This window comes from Nematolebias whitei, chromosome 10, assembly GCF_014905685.2.
Source record: "Nematolebias whitei isolate Nwh7 chromosome 10, NemWhi1, whole genome shotgun sequence".
Lineage (NCBI taxonomy): Eukaryota > Metazoa > Chordata > Actinopteri > Cyprinodontiformes > Rivulidae > Nematolebias > Nematolebias whitei.
In genome coordinates, this window is record NC_056507.1 from 4,971,809 (window position 1) to 4,990,798 (window position 18,990).

Below are 18,990 nucleotides of genomic sequence, written 5' to 3' on the forward strand. Positions count from 1 at the left end.
CCCTCTGAAAAGATGTCCCTCTGAAAAGATGTCCCTCTGAAAAGATGGCCTTGACACAGGCACGACTGAGTCAAATGAAGAGCCGCAGATGACTAATGCTGTCAGTTCAGGCACATTCTGTCCTCACAGGCTGTTCCACAGACTTGCAGCCCACTTTATCTTTCCTTTTATTCTTGTCGTAATAATTGCATTGCAAATATAACCAACTGAACGTGTGAGAGTTTAATTAGAAAGCAACACATAATTTGTTGCTCTTGTTCTTGGGTTTGTTTTTACCTACAGCTCATGGGACCATTGCCTTCTGTCTCCACAGCGTTATTATTTTGTGGAACACGTACAAATGCACAACACGTGATGAAGGTTATTTCTGCTAACTACAACTTTTTTGTGCTTCTTCTAACTTGCTTTTGCACATTTTAGCTTTTTATGCTCCTTTCAGCTTATTTTTGCAAGTTTCAACTTTTTCTTCTATTTCAGCGACTATTTGGCTGTTTTTATACTAATTTTAGCTTTTTCAACTAATTCCACATTATTTGCACTTGTTTAAGCTTTTTTTTCAGCCTAATTCATCAAAAATGTGCTCTCTCCACGTCCTGCTGATCATTTCAGCTGCTTTCTGCATTTGTTAGCTACTTTTCAGCTGTTTTGGGAGATTTCTGTCTATTTTCTGTTAATTTCCACTTCTTTGTGCTCATTTCTGCTTCTTTCAACCTAATTGGGCATGTGTTCTTATTACTTTCTTCTGCTTGTTCTACTTTTTCAGCTACCTTTTTATTTTATTTTTTAGCTAATTTCAGCTGTTTTCAGATGAATTAAATGTTTTGCAGTAATCTCTGCTACTTTCAGCCCAATTAACTTCTTTGTGCTCCTTTTAGCTTGTTTCTGCTAGTTTCAGTTATTTCAGCTACTTTTTAGCTGTGTTATGCTAATTTTAGCCTTTTCAGCCAATTCCACATTGTTAAGCTTATTTCAGCTCTTTCTGAATCCGTCTGGTAGTTTAATTTTCTTTTTACATTTTCAACTGCTTTTTAGGTTTTTTTTTTTTTTGCTAATTTCAGCTTTTTTTAGATCCAGTTTCCTAATAGTTGTGCTCATTTCTGCTTATTTAAACACAATTCAGCAAATACTTGTTTTTTTCTGCTTTCTTCTGCTTTTTCCATTTCAGCTACATTTCAGCAAGCTCTTCTGCAATAAGCATTCACACTGCATTTTCGCAGGAAATGCAATTTTTCTAGTTTACAAGTGCATCTGATTGGATATTTCATGGTTTTAAACCTTCTTGAGGTTGAATCAGATTAAAAATATTCTGGGCATTATCTCCGCCGGATGGTCCTGACCTCACTGAGCGTGATTTTTATGTCTAACTAGTCATCAGACTGCAACGTTAACTGCTCACACTCACCACATGAAGCAGACCTCCTTGGAGTGTGTGGCTAAATCACACAACATCTTCACCTCATGAGTAAACCAACATGTAGAGGCCACGATGAAGACAGATAATCTGTGGCAGATTAAACACGATGTCATGATAATGGAGGGATTTGGTTTCATGCTTGGCATGAAGTAAACAGAAGAGTCCTTCTTTTATTTTTGTTCGGCATTAAATGTCCATGAAGGGTCGATTGAGGCTGTAGATGGGTTTTAGAAGGGAGGGGACATATTGTGCTGTTAAATTCCACCACATTCTCCTTTTAATCCAAGTTTAAAATGAGATTTCAAACACAAGTTCAAGGCAATTCTACAATAAAAGCCAAACATTGTTGGAGGGAATTGAAGTTGCCCTGCAGCTTTTTGGCCCAGAGTTTGACTGAGATAAATGTTTTGGTCAAATCTGGAAAATAACATTATACACATTGTCACTTGATGTCACAATTACATCTACGTCTTTAAAACTGACAGTTGTAGCAAGTTGTTTAGCCACGGTAGCCATCTTGAAATGGGTTGGCTCTAAAAGTTAATCATTTTTCATTCCACCTTTATTTAGACAGGTTAATCCCGTTGAGCCTCGAGGACTCATGTACAAGAGAGACCTGATTTGTCCATGTACACTCAGTAAATATGTTTTTACATTTTCATTAAAATCTGTTCCGTAGTTCATGAAGTAGTTTGCTCAAAGACAGACAAAGTTGACTCTAAATATTGTGAATATCTTGTGATAAAAATGTGTGCAGGGGATCGGTCTTATCTTATCTTGTTTTATCTTATCTTGTCTTGGCTTGTCTTGTTTTATCTTATCATCTTATCTTATCTTGTCTTATCTTGTCATGTGTTATCTTGTTTTATCTTATTTTGTGTTGTTTTATCTTGTCTTGTGGAATGCTTGGAGTTTGCAAGCTGTTGAGTGGAACTTCCTCATTCTCCTCCTTCTCCTCCTCTTTCTCCTCATCAGACTTTGCAAGAGAGACGCAGCGTATTTAAGGCTCAGAGATTAAAGCAGAAAAAAACTTTGACTTTTTCCTCCAAGCCCCCCCCCCCCAACCCCCCAGTACCACACATTTGAGAGCTTTTTCCTTCAAAGATAAGCACATAAAGAGGAGTATACTGTGTACATGACCTTATGGGTCATGAGACTCTTCTGGAGATCTTATGGGGCCAAGATGGGATAGAGGTAGTGCAGATGACTTGGGACCAGAAAGTTACTGTTCGACTCCCAGCCAATCCCACATGTCGTGGTGTCTCTGAGCAAGGCACATAATCCCAAATTGCTCCCCGGGCGCTCAGTAACTAGTATACTGTGTACATGTACTGTGTTCATTTGAAAACATTATACTGTGTACTTTTACTGAGGTTGTGAATAGAGGTCATGTAAGGTCATGTACATATGACCTTAGTAAAGGTACACAGTATTCTCCATTCATGACCTCAGTAAAAGTACACAGTATATTAACATTTAAAACAAAATTAGATTTTATGTACAAAGTCCCGAGGAGGTCGGGATACAGCGCAGGAAGAGGGGGCGACAGTGTTTCAGCTCGGGTATCTTCCACAGTGAATTGATCACACTTAGGGATGCACGATATTATCGGCATGGTATCGGTACCGGCCGATATTAGCGATAAAGTTAAATATCGAACATCGGCCTTTCCATCAAAAAACTCACCGATATAAAAGGCAACTGTTTGAAGTAAAATTTTAATTTAAGAAACTGTCGTGTATATCTATCAATGCACTACTACTTGTGCACTTTTCACTTGTTGCTCGTGAACAGGTTGAGTTTAGATTTGTGAAAATTTACAAATTTGCACTGTTCGAGTGTTGTCATTGGGTTAGAGAGAATAAATGTCATAAATAAATTTGACATTAAACATAATCCAAGTTGAAGTGTTGCATCATTTTCAGACCCCGTTTTGGCATCTGCATTTGGTAGCAGCCAAACTGACAAAGACCCTGCAGAGTAATGTAGTATTTTAATTCCACAGCAGAGAAAGCTGTGTAGTCTCTGCAAGTAGATCTAGAGGGGAAAAATATCGGTATTGGTATCGGTTATCGACCAAATAAGTTTTAACATATCGGCTTATCGGCCAAAAATCCAACATTGTGCGTCCCTAATCGCACTTCTTTATATGTTTTATAATTAATTATGTAATCACCTTCAGTTAGGGTAGCGGGGTCTCCTTGAAAAGTAGTCTAGGAAACCCTGATTGGTGCTCTCACCTGCAGTCTGTCTCTGAGTTAGGCCCCGCCCTGCTCTGCTCCGATTGGGTCAATCTGTGGCTCTGCTCCTCTTTATTGGTTGAAAGCAGCGTCAGTTTAATCTGGATCGTAATTAGATTGGACGGCTTCAAAAAGACCACAACAAAACATGTTTTGAATACAGATGATGGAAATCCATCACAGCAAAGGAGATCTTTAATCCACGTCTATGTCACTCGGTTGTCCATCGGATACCTCGAGATGAGAATAGATCGTCTCAGACAGAAACCTCTTATGTTGACCCTTGTGTAATTATTTCCTTTTCAAAAGCTAATGCTCCAGACTAACAGTTTAGAGTTTGAAGGAAAAAAAAAAAAAATTCTGTCACTAGATAAAGTTGGTTCAAAATACTAAATGGATTAAAAAGGATAAATGTGCACTTTTTGCAGAAATGTGTTCTTTTACATGAAAATAAATAACACAATAATCTACTGAGCAAACAAGCCTCCATAAAGGAGCTCAAATTATTCAGCAACACATTGTCTTCTGTAGTTTTGTATTTCTACAGACACTGAGGAATAGAAACAGTTTTAAAATGGACCTCATCTTTAAAGATAAGGAGCCTTTCACACTTGCAGAAAATCCCTTCATTGTTTTGGCAAATAATAATAATAAAAAAATAAAAAAATCTGAATTTGAGACTAGAAAAATGTGCTGGCTCACACAAGGTCTCATTTGTTGTGATTCTAAAACGTTTCCAGCTTTTGTCCGATATGCTGACGGTTCAAGCAGATTGACTGACGTGGACCAGTGATTAGGCTGTTGACAGCTCAGCTTATTGTATCGTTTACATCTCATCAGTAGAAGTCCACAGTGGACTGCAGCAGGACCGGCACGCTGCCTGGAGCTCAACCACTGGATGCTCACGTTGCTGCCTTCCTATTAGCTTTGGTTATGCTAAAGCTAGCTAAAGAAAACCGCTAATGGAACTACACTTTTTTTCTTCTTCTTTCGGCTGCTCCCTTCTTCAGGGGTCGCCACAACGAACTAAGTTGCACGAAGACTTGGTGATTGTTTTTACGCTGGATGCCCTTCCTGATGCAACCACAAACCACCGAGCTACCACAGCCTTCTGTGGAGCAGAGAGCTGCCATCTAGGGCACCCGGGAGAGCAGATGATGGGGATTAAGAGCCTTGCTCAAGGGCCCAGAGTGGGGCAAATGAGGGTAGAGGCAGTCATGGGGGGCGTCGCCTTTCCCTCTCACATTTTTGACATCATCGGTCTGGGGAGTTGAACCGGTGACCTTCCGATCAAAGGCCCACCTTCTCTAACTTCTGCGCCACTACTCCCCCTACCTTAAAAGTAAATTATGAATACATTTATGTAAAAACAAAAATCAGCTAGTATGTCATAATGTGAAACATCAACAGCGGTTTGTGGAACAGAGGCTAACACGCTAATGGAAGCTAGCCCAGCAGATGTTTTGGTTCTCGTTTTCTCCGAGTGATTTAGGAATGTGTGTGGAAACATGGCAGCAGTGCTGTGAAACTGAAGCCCAATAAAAAGGGTAGAGCTGAGAGAGACTGCTGTGGGTGTTAAACGTTATTATTATTTGAGCCAAATTTAGCCACCGCTTTGAGGAAGCCTCTGACACGCTAATGAACAGGCTGCTTCCCGTCTTGTTTCTCCCCCTCTGATGGCGAACGCATTACATTCTTGAGCCCTGCTCGCTCGGAGGCGGTGGACCGGGGCTTTTTTTTTTTCCACAGCTGTGGAAGAAACAACAGGCTAAGCTCATGTGACGGCGTGGACGAGCCCACGAGGCAGCGCAGAATCAAACATCAGCATAATATTAGTTTGACGTTTAAACCTAAATATAGAGACGCAGGTTCACAACGTGATTCAGCTTCAGGCTCTCTGCAATAAAATCCTCCGACATGCGGCTGATTCTTCATTAGGAGCTGTTTTAACAGGATTAACTGCTCATTTCTCTGAGTTGTGGTGTGAAAGCTGGGAATTATGTCGAGTCAAATGACTTGTTAAACTGAGCACAATGCAGTTTAGTCTTTTAGAGCTTCGTTTATAATAAATCAAGATGTGTCCTTCAGACGTGACTTGTTTTGGCTATTTCAGGAACTAACACGAACTTGAAAACAATTGTCCAATATTGCTTCTCTCACCTTGGCGGGTATGCACACTGTTTTATTTGTAAATCATTTATTTGTTAATGTTAATGCAGTACTTTGTGTTTCAAAACAATTTTTATTTTTTATTTGAGCCCACTTTAAAATTAATTTGCACCAAGTTAAAGCTCATTTGTTTGACTACAAACAATTAATGGCGGCACGGTGGAGCAGTTGGTAGAGCTGCCACCTATCAGTGAAAAAGTTGCCGGTTCAAATCCCGGCTTGGGGTCTTTCTGGGTGGAGTTTGCATGTTCTCTCGGTGCATGCGTGCGTTTTCTCCGGGTACTCCGGTTTCCTCCCACAGACCAAAAACATGCATGTTAGGCTGATTGGCAACTCTAAATTGTCCCTAGATGAAAGAGAGAATGTTTTGTTGTCTCTTTTGTCTCCGTGTCCCCGTGATGGACTGGAGACCTGTCCAGGTGTCCCCCGCCTCTTGCACAGTAATGGCTGGATATGGGCACAAGCGACCCAAGAAAGGAAGAAGCGGGTAAAGATGATGGATGGATTGATTTTATTTAATAAACATTGACAAAACAGTTATTCCAACATGACAACACTTCAATATTCAGAAATATTTTTGTATACTTATGTTGAACAATTAATTTAATCTGACTGCTCAATGTTGGAGGTTTTGTTTATTTTAGAATAATATTTTCACATACTGTCATTTGGTTTTAGGATACTTGGTGTTTTGGGGTAAAATCACTGTTATTGTAGCAAACGTGTCATGGGCTACACATTTATATTCACACAAGCTTTAAAGAGATATATCAGGCTGTGGAAAGGTTATTAGCAGTCAACATCTTACCTGTTGGAGAAAAATATTTGAATGGCCTCAGTTCAGAGAAATAGAGTTCAAGTCTGACAGGAACAAGCTAACAGTCTGAAACCATCCAACACCAGAGAGTGAATTACTGCAGTAAAAACTTTGAATAAAACAGTCTAAAATCTTATGTTTCGTGAGAACGTTTTAATATTTACAATGATGACATTTTTGTATTTCACATGTATTTTGGAAGAAATAAGATATTCTTGCCAGAATTGTCTTCCGGTTCCACCAGAAGTGGTTTAAGGTTCTTTTTTTGTCATTCACTTCACATGTGGTACATGAGGTGGAACGAAATTGTAGATATATATCTAAGATATACGTTAAAGTCTAATGATGTAAAATAATACAGTATATTAAGTGCTACAGCTAGCTGCTGCTAGCTTTACTTGCTCTTGCAAATACCTTCAGAGATTTATTTTTTAATTCAATAAATTTCGATTTTTGCACCTTCCACCCACACACAGGACAAAAATGTTTATAAATGAGTGGAAACCCGTAAATGGTGTTAAAACATCAAGAAGTTCTGGGTGAATCTTTAGCCAAGCCGCGAGTGTTCTTTCTTTGTGTTTTGATACATAGTTGATGTGTATTGTATCGCCACCTACAGGTGTGGCATGGGTATTACATCATTTTGTAAGACAACAGTTTGGCAAACTTTTTTCCAAGTACTTTCAAAGATGTTTAAAATGAACTTGTCAAAGCAGAAGACGCATCAGTGTTCCAGGTGCCAAAATATCCAATGACTGCTGTAGGAACCAGCACCGGGTTGTTTTCCACCTCCAGATTCTGTTGTGAGCTCTTACGATCCCGCAGACGTGTCTGGTTTTCACATGTGCGGGTTTTAAAACCAACTAGCCACCTTTTTCAATCCTGTTCCGTACACACACATGCACCCTCATTCACAGTGTGTGTTTTCCTGCGCTGTGGTCCCAGCAGGCGCTGACCATGAAGCAGAGTTCACCACTAAATCATCCCGACGCTGCCGCCCTGCTCATTAATCTCCTTCGGGTGCACTGAACGTGCACGCACAGGCTCCACACAGCATCCGAACAGGGGTACATGCTCATTTAACATCCATGGTTCCCAACCGTGGTCCTTGAGGAACACCACCCTGCATGTTTAAATTGTTTCTCTGCTTTAACACCTGATTTGAATGAATGGGTGCTTACAGGCTTTAGCAGAACTTCAGGAAGTAATAAAATCACTGAATCAGGTGTGTTGGAGCAGGGAAACAACTAAAACATGCAGGATGGCGTTCCTCAAGGACCAGTGTTGGGAACCACTTTAAACAACTAACAGCCAATAAATCCTCTTGTGGTTCTTAACATCAGTAGCCTGATTCATTTATGATCAGTTCAGGTTTTTAAGGAAGTCAGTTTTCCCTTAAGCTTAAAATTGGAAGTGTTTTGCTACAAAAAGGCTTTTATTTACAGAAACTGTACAGGTTGATGTTATCATATGAATTATTGTTTTGTTGGCACTTCAGATTTACAAAAATAGGTCAGTTTTTAGCGTCTGAGCCTCTTACAGAGTTTGTTTTCCTTGTGTGTGTGTGTGGTGGGAGTCTTTTTGTATGAATTGTCCCATAGATCAAAGCCTGATCCAGGAGCAGGACTTTACTTCTATTAGCCGTGTTATTTCAAAGCTGCGCGGTTCACCCAGCAGCTGCAATCAATTATCTGAAGCCCACACCCCTCCATGCCTCATCCTTTCTGCTCCACTCATTCATCACAGCTCCACAATACTCACCGTTTTATTGGTTTTTAATTTTTCTTTGGAAATTATACCACTTCGGTTCGATAGTGTAAAAAAAAAAAAAAAACTTCATTGTTAATGTTTTACGCTGCATATATTTTTAATTAGCTCTCCTTTCTTTCATTTTTTTAAATTTCCCTCATAATTCATCTTGTTTATTTCTAAGCTTTTGTTTTTGATCTTTATTTTTATACTATCGCTCCTACTTTTTTACTTACCTCGTCTTATTTCTGCTCTTTTCTTTACACCTCTGTGTGGAAAGCTTCTCCATGTTCCTTTCTTCTCATCCTCCTCCTCTCAAGCATCCCATTCCAACGGGGCCCATCAGACTCCTAACGAGAACACAAATGAGTCCTCCAGGGGCCTCTAATGATGGCTCCCTTCTGTATGTATGCGGCTCGTGACTCCTGCAAGTGAGGACCGAGTCTGTCTTCACAGGGATTGGGCAGTTTAGTTCCTGGTCTGTGTTCCTGAGTGTGACGTACCTCTGTATTAGTGTGGACATGTTGTTTTTTTGCACCTCCTGACCTTTGATGCAGTGCAGTCATTGGTTGCTTATCCCTCCTGTGGTGTTTTATGGTTTACCCAACTGTTTTAAAGGGGAGGTTTAATTCTGTGGAAAGGTTATGAACGATTAATAGGATAAATTTTGTAGTTATCATTTTGAATGTCTTCAGTTTTGGAAAACAAAAACATTTATTGTGACTGAACTGATGAGCTAACAGCTGGGTCAAGCGAGGCTAAGACTAAAGTTGCATTGCTGCTCTTTTAAAACAACTCCAATTTTCCATAAACTTCCTAGAAATTTATTAGATTTGCTCACACTAGGCCTGTCACTATAACAAATTTTGCTGGGTGATTGTCTCAGAAATTATTGCGATAAACGATAATATTGCTTGAAATTTTACAATAATTAGTAATTGTCAAATTTAAGAAGAAATGTTGGTCAATTTTTGTGTGTAGTACCTTTTTTTGACCACGAGATGGCAGTATAAGACTGTTTGAACCCAAGGATGGATAGTGAGGGAGCGAGCAGCCTGTCTCTTTAAGAAAATGGGAGGGAGGCCCCTTGACGTGACATGGGCTGTCTCTCTTCGGTTCTCAAAATGGCGAACGCTCTGTGTGATTTGAGCTCTTTAGCATTTTTCACACAAAGCTTTTAATAAAAGAATCAGTAAACAAGTTCTCAGCTTTTTTTTGCAGAGAAAAACAACTTTTTAGATGAAGGCACGTGTTTCAACCATGAATTTTGGAGCTTTGACAAGACGGAGGTTTTTTCCTGAGGTCGATCTGTTAGCTTAGCTCGTAGCTTAGCTGCTTTTAACGATCCAAAAACACAATTTTGGACGGTTGAAACAAGATTTTAAAGAGAAAAGAGAATAGAAGGGATCAGCGAAGAGAGTCCGGAGTTGAGCCTTTTGTCATCCAGTGTCTTCAGTAGAAAGTGAGAGACACAAAGAAACAATAAAGCTGATAAATGAAAATGCGGTCGATAATTTTAATTTATCATGCTATTAATTGATTTATTGTTTATCGCCACATGCCTAGCTCAGACTAGTCTTTAGCTTGTCAGGCTCTTGGTTCTCCAAGTTGAGCTTGTTCAAAATTATATCTGCTACAGGTAAGATGTTAACTGTTCATAACTGTCTCTTTCTGAGAGCATGCACGCCTCTGTGTTTACTTGTATGTTGAACAACAGAAACAACACTTTAACTTTAATCTTCTACTTGTATCACATCAATTTATTTTTGTCTTCAGGCCTTCGGGAACGCAAAGACTGCACACAACAACAACTCCAGCCGCTTCGGCAAGTTTATTCAGGTCAACTATCAGGAGAGCGGCACCGTGCGGGGGTAAGACACAGTCACACACACATCAGTGTTTCTTCAGTCACTGCCAACACGGTAACATCCAATGAAAAATACAAATACAAATGTGGATACATTTGTTGGTACCTTCTACAATGAGTAGAAAACAAATCCTGATGTGAGCTTCATTTGTGTCTCCTCAGTCCCAGAAACGTCTTCCAGAAACTTTAGTAAATTACCGTTTGGCTGTTTGGTTTTTCTGTCATTAGTGGAGCCCTCCTGGGTCTTCTTCCATCTGTGCCGTTATGAGTCAAAGTGCAACAGATGCTGTAATCTGAGAGTGGTATGTCAAAGTTCTTGCTCAATAATCCAGGTAGAAAAATCCAGCAAAGTTAAGTCAGATCCTCTGGATGTTTTTATTTTATTTTTTTGTGTGTGTTGAAACATTTCATCTTTCATCCAAAAGACTTCATCAGTCCAAGAAGCTGCAACAAACTCAGTCTTATAAATAGCACCTTAACGTAGTGGGTCAACCAGTTTGATGGTGCTCAGATTGTTTCTGGAGTCCGCCCTCTCCCCCGGCGACTTGTTTCAGACAGTCATGGCCAAAGTGGATCAAAACATCAAAGTTCATGCTCAATAATCCAGGTAAAAAACAATCCAACAATGTTCAGTCAGGTCCTCTGGATGTTTCTTTTCTGTTTCCTTCTTAGATGACCTGACTGATGGGATTTTTTTTTTACCAGGATTGTTGAGCATGAACTTTGTTTTGAACCACTTTGGCTATGGCTGCCTCAGAGGAGGTGATGGGGGAGAGAGCGGGCCCCAGAAACCACCTTATCACCTGCAAACTGGTTGGTCCACTATGGGAGTGTGCTGCTTGTGGGACTGAGTTTTATTTGTGGCTCCTCGGCCTGATGAAGTCCTTTAGATGAAGGGCGAAACATCTCAACAAAAAAACAAACCGTTCAGATGACCTGACTGAACTTTGTTGGATTTTCTACCTGGATTATTGAGCATGAACTTTGATGTTAAAAAAAACAAACAACTCCCATCTTTTGCACAGAGTTTCAGACTCTTCCCTCCAGGAATTGTTTCTGTTTTCCACATGTAGGACTCGACAATATAAAAGGTTTAGTTCATGCAGCAATGACTGAGTAAAATACACATTTTTACACTCAGGATGTGAACGTCAAAGTTGTGGTGTTGCTGTTGTTTTTTGTTGTTGTTGGATATTCATTGATTTCTGGGTATTTTGCTATGTTTGTAGTTTTTAAGCTTATTTATAATCATATTAATGTTACGGTCATCTTTGCAAAAGAGTTCTGAAGTATGTGGTGTATTGATGCAACCCAAAATTATGAATGTGTACAGATAAGATGAGCTGAACATGCAAAGCCCGTGTATTTCTGAGTAGCAACTATTGGTGACCAGCTGGTGAACGTCATTCACGAGGGAGTCTCCAAAATGTTTCCAAAATGTCTCAAAATGTTTGCAGGGTTTCTCAGTTTGCTAGCATGAGTTGCAGAGGCTCACAGTTTTGTCACTTGAATTTTGTGCACATAAAAAAAACACAATTATGCCACAGATTTTTTTTTTCAGATAGTTTCAGGGTTGTGAGAATCTCAAACACGTCTCAATCCCTCTTCAGCCGTATACTGACACCTGCACTAGAGCTCTCCTCAGAAAATATTTGAGGCCACATCCCTGAACGTCCAGGATAAAAGATTTAAAAAGCCACGCAGATTGTAACAAATAATGACTAAAAACCTGGTCCAACACTGTTTTTCCATTTAAAAAATGTACTCCAGCAAAGGCTGATACGAAGTCGACCAAAGCAAGTACGAAGTGGATGGAGGTGGGCGACAAAATAATGTGCGCAGCCAAGACTAAAATTTTACAAGTTCAGAACACAAACTAGGCCACGATTCAAAAAAAGGATTGCTGCTCAAAACACGTCATATGTCTCGCTGCTCACTTGGTCGCAAAGTTAGCCCGTTTACTCACAATTGGAAATTATCGATTCATCTCCAACAGTCACGGCCCAGTGAGCTATCACCCTAACAACATGGGTCTGCCCACAGATGTGCCTGCTCTTTAATCAGCTTAGTTTTCTTAAACCTGATTGTAGCCAACTTATTAAACAATAAAAATGGAAGCCAGAAATCATCTTAATCAATTATAGGGCTAACATTAATGAGTCTCACTCTACCCTCTTTCCTGGCTTTACTGATGAAACCCATTGACCTTATCTGTTTTCAGAGCTTATGTGGAGAAGTACCTTCTGGAAAAATCCCGTCTGGTTTACCAGGAGCACAATGAACGGTGAGTGAACCAGCTCCATAAAACACTGAGTAGGTCCTATTTAGCCTTACTTTGATGAGCTGCTAGTTACAGCTTTAACCACATTTGTTAAGGTTCGGTTTAATTTCTCTTACCAAGTGGACTTGTTCACCACATGTTGCCATGTTATCAACAACTCGACCCACCAAGATTTGGTGTCGATCTGTTCTCTGATTTAGATCGTCGTTTGTAGAGATGTCTTTATGTTTCATAAAAACTGAGATCGTCAGCAGCTAATTTAGACTGTGTGTGATTACTGTTTGGGATCTGCTCTCAGTCTTGAAATACACTCCCATCAAAAAGCAGTTTAGTGTGATGAAGTCAAAATATTTTTGAAAAGTATATATTTTACAGCTATATCCACCAATCCTTAAATGGTTTCTATCTATATTGTAAAAAAGGTTTGTGAAGCAGTGAAACGTGTATTTTCACACATAAAGGTCCATCCATCCATCCATTTTCTTTTACCAGCTTATTCCATTTTGGGTCACGGGGGTCGCTGGTGCCCATGTCCAGCAATCACTGTGCGAGGGGCGGGGTACACCCTGGACGGGTCGCAAGTCCATCACAGGGCCACATAGAGACAAACGAGACAAACAACCATTCACTCTCTCACTCACACCTAGGGACAATTTAGAGTTACCAATCAGCCTAACATGCATGTTTTTGGACTGTGGGAGGAAACCGGAGTACCCGGAGAAAACCCACGCATGCACGGAGAGAACATGCAAACTCCACCCAGAAAGGCCCCTGGACCGGGGTTTGAACCAAGGACCTGCTCGCTGAGAGGCAGCAGCTCTACCAGTTGCGCCACCGTGCTGCCTACACATAAAGGTGTTAGATGCTAAGGCCATATCTCTACAGCTTTCTTCTTTTGTTCTTTCTGTCATTCTTTCTTTTGGTCGTTCTTTCCGTCGTTCTGTTCTTTCTTTCTGTCATTCTTTCTTTCAGACTTGGACTGTATTGGGTGTTTATCTGCAACAGACTCGTTGTCTCTTATTTAGTGACCTGGATTTGTTCATTTCTTCATTCAAAACCAAAGGAAAACCCCTGCTGGACTCTTTGGAAAAATGGGTTTATTTTAAAATTTTAAAGAGAGTTTGTAGAAGGAGAAGTTGTGCTTATTTTAGCTTTGAAAATAGCTACCGTATTTAGCTATTTAACAGTCACTAATGGTGTGCCACAAGGCTCAGTTTTAGGACCCACTCTTTTTGCAATTTATATAAACAATGTAGCTCAAAAGATAACATAGAACTTTATTGATCCCGCAGGAAATTGTTGAACATTCCTGACACCTTTCATCACTATGCTGATGATACAGTTGTTTATTGCCAAACCAACAGTTGCCAAGGTTTTTCAGCTTCTAAACTCTGGATTTGACATCATTCAGTCAGAACTGGTCCATCTCAAACTGGTGCTAAATGCTGAGAAAACCAAGGGGATGTCGTTTTCAAACTGAAAGTTTGTGCCGACAGTCCTTCCTCCTGTCTCATCCATGCATGATGTTCCTATTGAGTTTGTGGATTCCTACAAATACTTGGGAATGTTAATTGATGCACATCTCTATTTTAAGCCACATGCTGAAAACTTTATACAGAAACTGAAATTGAAACTGGGTTTCTGTTTCATTAATAGATCTTGCTTAACTCTGAATGCCAGAAAACACCTTGTAGCTGCAACTTTCCTACCAGCTACTCATTATGGTGACATTATTTAGTTCAAGAGGTTCAAGGTTCTTTATTGCCATTCACATCATATGTGGTACATGAGATGGAACGAAATTGTGTGCTCAAGGTCCCAGTTACACGCAAAAATATAAAGTATAAAAAAGAAACATTATACAAGGATTTAAGATATACGCTAAACAATAATAATGTGATATAGTATGCTGTATTAAACAGCAGCCTGAACCTGAGTCTGTTGTGAGTTGATGGTTATGAATACAGAAGCTTGAGGTAAGAAATCAGCAGCATGGATAATCGGCATGCCTCCTTGCAGATGTTGGATGCTGTCTACCATGGGGCACTATGGTTCATAACTGGTTGGAACTACCGTACCCATCACTGCACTCTGTACTCATTGGTCAGTTGGTCAGCATTAGCTACATGTAGGCTCTCACACTGGTTCATTTTCATCTTTAAATCATTCCTTGGTCTGCTGCCTTCATAGATCTACTCCCACATATCACGTCGTCAGTGCAGTTACGGCGTGCGCTCTCAGGAATTAATTACCTGCAACGTTCCCTCACTGTGGACTGAACTCATCAAAAAGGCCTTTTCTTACTCTGTTCCTGTAACCTGGAACACCTTGCAACAAGAACTGAAGCTGTCCATTTTGATTTCTTTAATGGATTTTAAAGATTTGATAAAATCTCTAGAAATATCAAAACAAATACGTTCCTGTTTTTAGTATTTTACCTTGTTTTGTATGGCATCTTGATTTGACTGTTTTTATAACTGCTTTTATTTTATTTTTATTTGCTTTTTGTGGAATTATTGTTGTCTGTACTTTATACGTTCTGTCTAAACTGGCCTCCCTTGAAAATGAGTCCTTGTGACTCAATGAGGCTAACCTGTATAAATAAAGGTTGAATGAATGAAAAACATTGAAACATTTTATTTTAGTTCATCCTCTTGGCATGTAAACTCAACATAATTAAACCTCGTGCCTCCAACCTGTTAGCATGTTCATACTTTATTTAATCAGGAAGCTTCACCTGCACTTGCGCCTCAAAGATCTTTATCTCTCAGGTGTGTTACCTGAGAGATAAAGATCCATCCTCTCCGTCTCCATGCAGCATTTTTTTCTTTGATGCCAAGACCTCTAACCCTTTGAGAAAGATGGGATTAAAAATGGAGGAGAAAATGTGTAAAGCTCACCGCTTTGGTCATCTACACCCTGGTACCCTGATCAGCTTAGAGTTTCTGTTTCACCCTGATGACAGCCTCTGGGAGCCATATTGATGGGTAGAAACTAGAGACAGGACCTCCCAGACTGCTCAGAACTGGAGCACAAAGGCCATCCGATGATAAAATTCAAACTATCTTCAGTTCATGACAGGTTGCCTCTGAATGACCCTCAATGCCTCTCCATCCCACCCAAAAAACAAAAAAACAATGACGAAGACTTATCGGGGAGGATAGTTTCAGGGCTTAACGGCTGAACTCTGAGGGGTTAGTGACACCAGGAAAAAGGTCCAAGTTCAAATGAATTATGCTACTAAAGAACCATGATTCTATCCTCAACCCTTTTTATGTTAACACAAAACCACATTAAGAAACACTGGCAAGAATGCTATTTAAAATTGGTTATAAATCTTACATTTATATGTTTGTAATGACATTTAAAAACCATCAGTGTCCGCTGATAAAGGCTTACATTTAAAATTCTACATCAACCCTTGTAATGGACTTTTGACCCTCCCTCTCACCCAATAACAGCAGTGATGGGCTCCAAACCATCCCCACCTCCAACAATAATCATACAGCAGGTGTGGAACAATGAATATTCATCCATTGACCTAAAATCAATACCAACGGATCATTTAGATTCACCGTAGTTGTGGCAATGCTGATGACTGTCTGAGCAAAGTCAGTATTAAGGTCAAAGACGTAGAAGTTTACAGCCCAGAAAACAAGAAAAGCTTAGAATCTCATCATCTTCCTGCTACGCCTCTGGTGGTAACTTCCACTCTTGATCAATGTAAGACCCAAAACTGATTCTTCCACATGGCTCTCTGTTGTTTCTTCCATCCTGGCTATAGGCACTTCTTTACTTTTAAGATTCAAAGAATAGCGGCGACTGGAAGTGTATGAATATGTTGGTAATGAGTTATCACACACCAGAAGCGGGACGTGTTTTTATTTAACTGTATTTTTGCAAACAACTACGACAGAAAGAAGCAGAGGAAGATATTAGAGTATCTACTTCAAACGAACACAAATGACCAGCGCAGAGTAAATCAGAGAAGCTTAAAGACCTGCTCATTGGTTTCAAATTAGCTACGTAGAAAAAGATTCTGGTCATATCCTGCACCAGTAGCAGCATAGTGAGATGAGAGGTGCCTGTATGGCATTCAGTTATGTCATTTATTAAAGTTGTATGGCAGTGTCTTTCTTGGTATGTTGATTTTGTTAAAGTAATTTTTTCCACATTAGAGCTCACTCGCTAAGAAGCTCAGTGTGAAGGTTTCACATTTTATTATATTTTTGTGTTTTGTATTTTGTTGGACGGCACGGTGGCTCAGTTGGTAGAGCTGTTGCCTCTCAGCGAGAACGTCGCCAGTTCAAATCCCAGCCCGGGACATTTGTGGAAGGAGTTTGCATGTTCTCTCCGTGCTGCGTGGGTTTTCTCTGGGTGCTCCGGTTTCCTCCCACAGACCAAAAACATGCATGTTAGGCTGATTGGTAACTCTAATTATCCCTAGGTGTGAGTGAGAGAGTGAATGATTGTTTGTCTCCATGTGTCCCTGTGATGGACTGGAGCCCTGTCCAGGGTGTCCCCTGTCTCTCGCACAGTGATTGCTGGACATGGGCACCAGTGACCCGAAATTGAAGAAGCGGGTAAAGATAATGGATGGATGGATGGATGACGTTCCGTCCTGTGTAGCTTTTTTTCCACCAAGTCCAGGTCAAATGACACGAAGCGAACATTCCTCGGTTTTCTTTTCTGAGAATACCTTTCTGGAGTTTATAAAATTTTCTGTTTGACACATTTCCTTTTGGATGTGGTTACCAGTTCAGATTAGATGAAAAAAGAAAAACAGCTTTATTTCTTTAAAAAATAGAAAGTCATAGTTGACGGACCCTACATTGCTGTACATGGCCTGATTCCTTGAAGCCTCCCCACTTGCATGTTATTTTTCTTTTAATCTCTGCTTTTAGGAGAGTTATTGTCTGTTTTTTATGTTGCACCTGACACATCCCAAGGTACGACCCGAACCACGGCTTAGACCATTACACCCCTCATGGTCATCCAACCACTTGGGTGGAACAATGGAGACCTTTTGGTCGGCTAGATGACTGCTACTTCTCAGTCACCAAGAGAAAAATGGATACTCTCCTATTTACAAGAATAAAACACAAAGGGGTTCAGGCCAAGACATGAAATTGTGTCTAAAATTCAGACAAAGGCCACCATTTCTGACCTCATTCAGGAATTGGTTATACGATTCTTTATTATTCTTCAAATCCATTCTTCTGCACAGTGAGGCTCATTTGCAGCCGGAACAGAATTACATCTCGGCACACTGGATGAAACCCCAGTGTTTGTCACGGCCAGTCACAACACATTTGGCCCCAACCGACATGTTCATCACCTTTTCATTGCAACACCTTCAAATGTGAGCCTGCTAAGTCGAAGAGTGACACATTTATTACATATTAATGATTTGTTTTGGCAGGAAATGGTGTTTTTTAGTGCTCAGAAACCAGCTGTCTTAGATAAATATTAATTAAAATGATTTTAAAACGAGGACGAGACAGTGTTTGGTGTTTGCGGTCATACTTGGTGTGCGTGTGTGTTTTGCAGGAACTACCATGTGTTTTATTACCTGTTGGCTGGAGCCAGTGAAGAAGAGAGGAAGACTTTCCACCTGCTCCAACCAGAGGAATACCACTACCTCAACCAGGTCTGCACAGAACAAACACACAGTAAATATATCCGTTCTGGGAAAAATCCAGAGGAGATTCATTGTACTGCCTGTATCCCATGAACAGATGAGTTCTCATTAAATAGAGCCTGACATCTTGCAGAGAAACTGATGTCGACAATGAAAATGAGCAGATTTATTTCTGTTTCTGTGTTTTTGCTCCTGTTTACTCGTTTATTAGAACTGTAGATCGTCACTTAGAAGTGTTGATTCAATCCGCCCACAGTGCTGGCTGGACGTGTGCACATGTTTGCACACATGCCAGACGCTCACATATGTGTGCGTGTTTTGCAGTACATCTGTTTGTGCTGGCAGTTGATGCTCCTGACATACAGCATCACACCGGGGAGGCTGCAGAACAACAAAAATTAATTTTTTTGCTCATCTCGATTTCTCAGAAAAACACAACCAAGAAAGGGATTGTATATATATTTTAATAGTTTTCCTTCAATCCCCTCAGCAACAACAACAATTCCCTCATTTGCTACCTGATACCATGCAGCTCTGTTTCCGTGGCAACAGGAAAACTCTGAGGAGAGTCTGGCACTGATGTTAATTTTGTGCAGAGTGACAGAAGTCACATGGTTAGGTGCATTCACACACATTTTTGTACAAATGCTCCTACAAAGGAGTAAAATGGTTATTCAAATTCAGACAAATGCCCTTCTCAGACTTCAACATCTTACTGTGTGTGTTGTTGCAATCATAAGAGTGGAGCTTTTGACAATAAGAAGAAATAAGCTTGTTCTAATAACACAACAACAATCCCATGATGCACTGGG

The 18,990-nt window shown here is 40.2% G+C and overlaps 1 protein-coding gene across 1 annotated transcript in view; it reads left to right on the forward strand.

The window, feature by feature from the left end:
* LOC119416085 (unconventional myosin-IXAa) overlaps positions 1–18,990 on the forward strand; it is a 128,130-nt gene that overhangs the window by 29,516 nt on the left and 79,624 nt on the right. Inside the window, exons 2-4 of the mRNA XM_037683262.1 lie at positions 10,166–10,260; positions 12,478–12,540; positions 18,088–18,187. Coding sequence (XP_037539190.1) covers positions 10,166–10,260; positions 12,478–12,540; positions 18,088–18,187 — 258 coding nt within the window. The remainder of the gene's footprint in view (positions 1–10,165; positions 10,261–12,477; positions 12,541–18,087; positions 18,188–18,990) is intronic.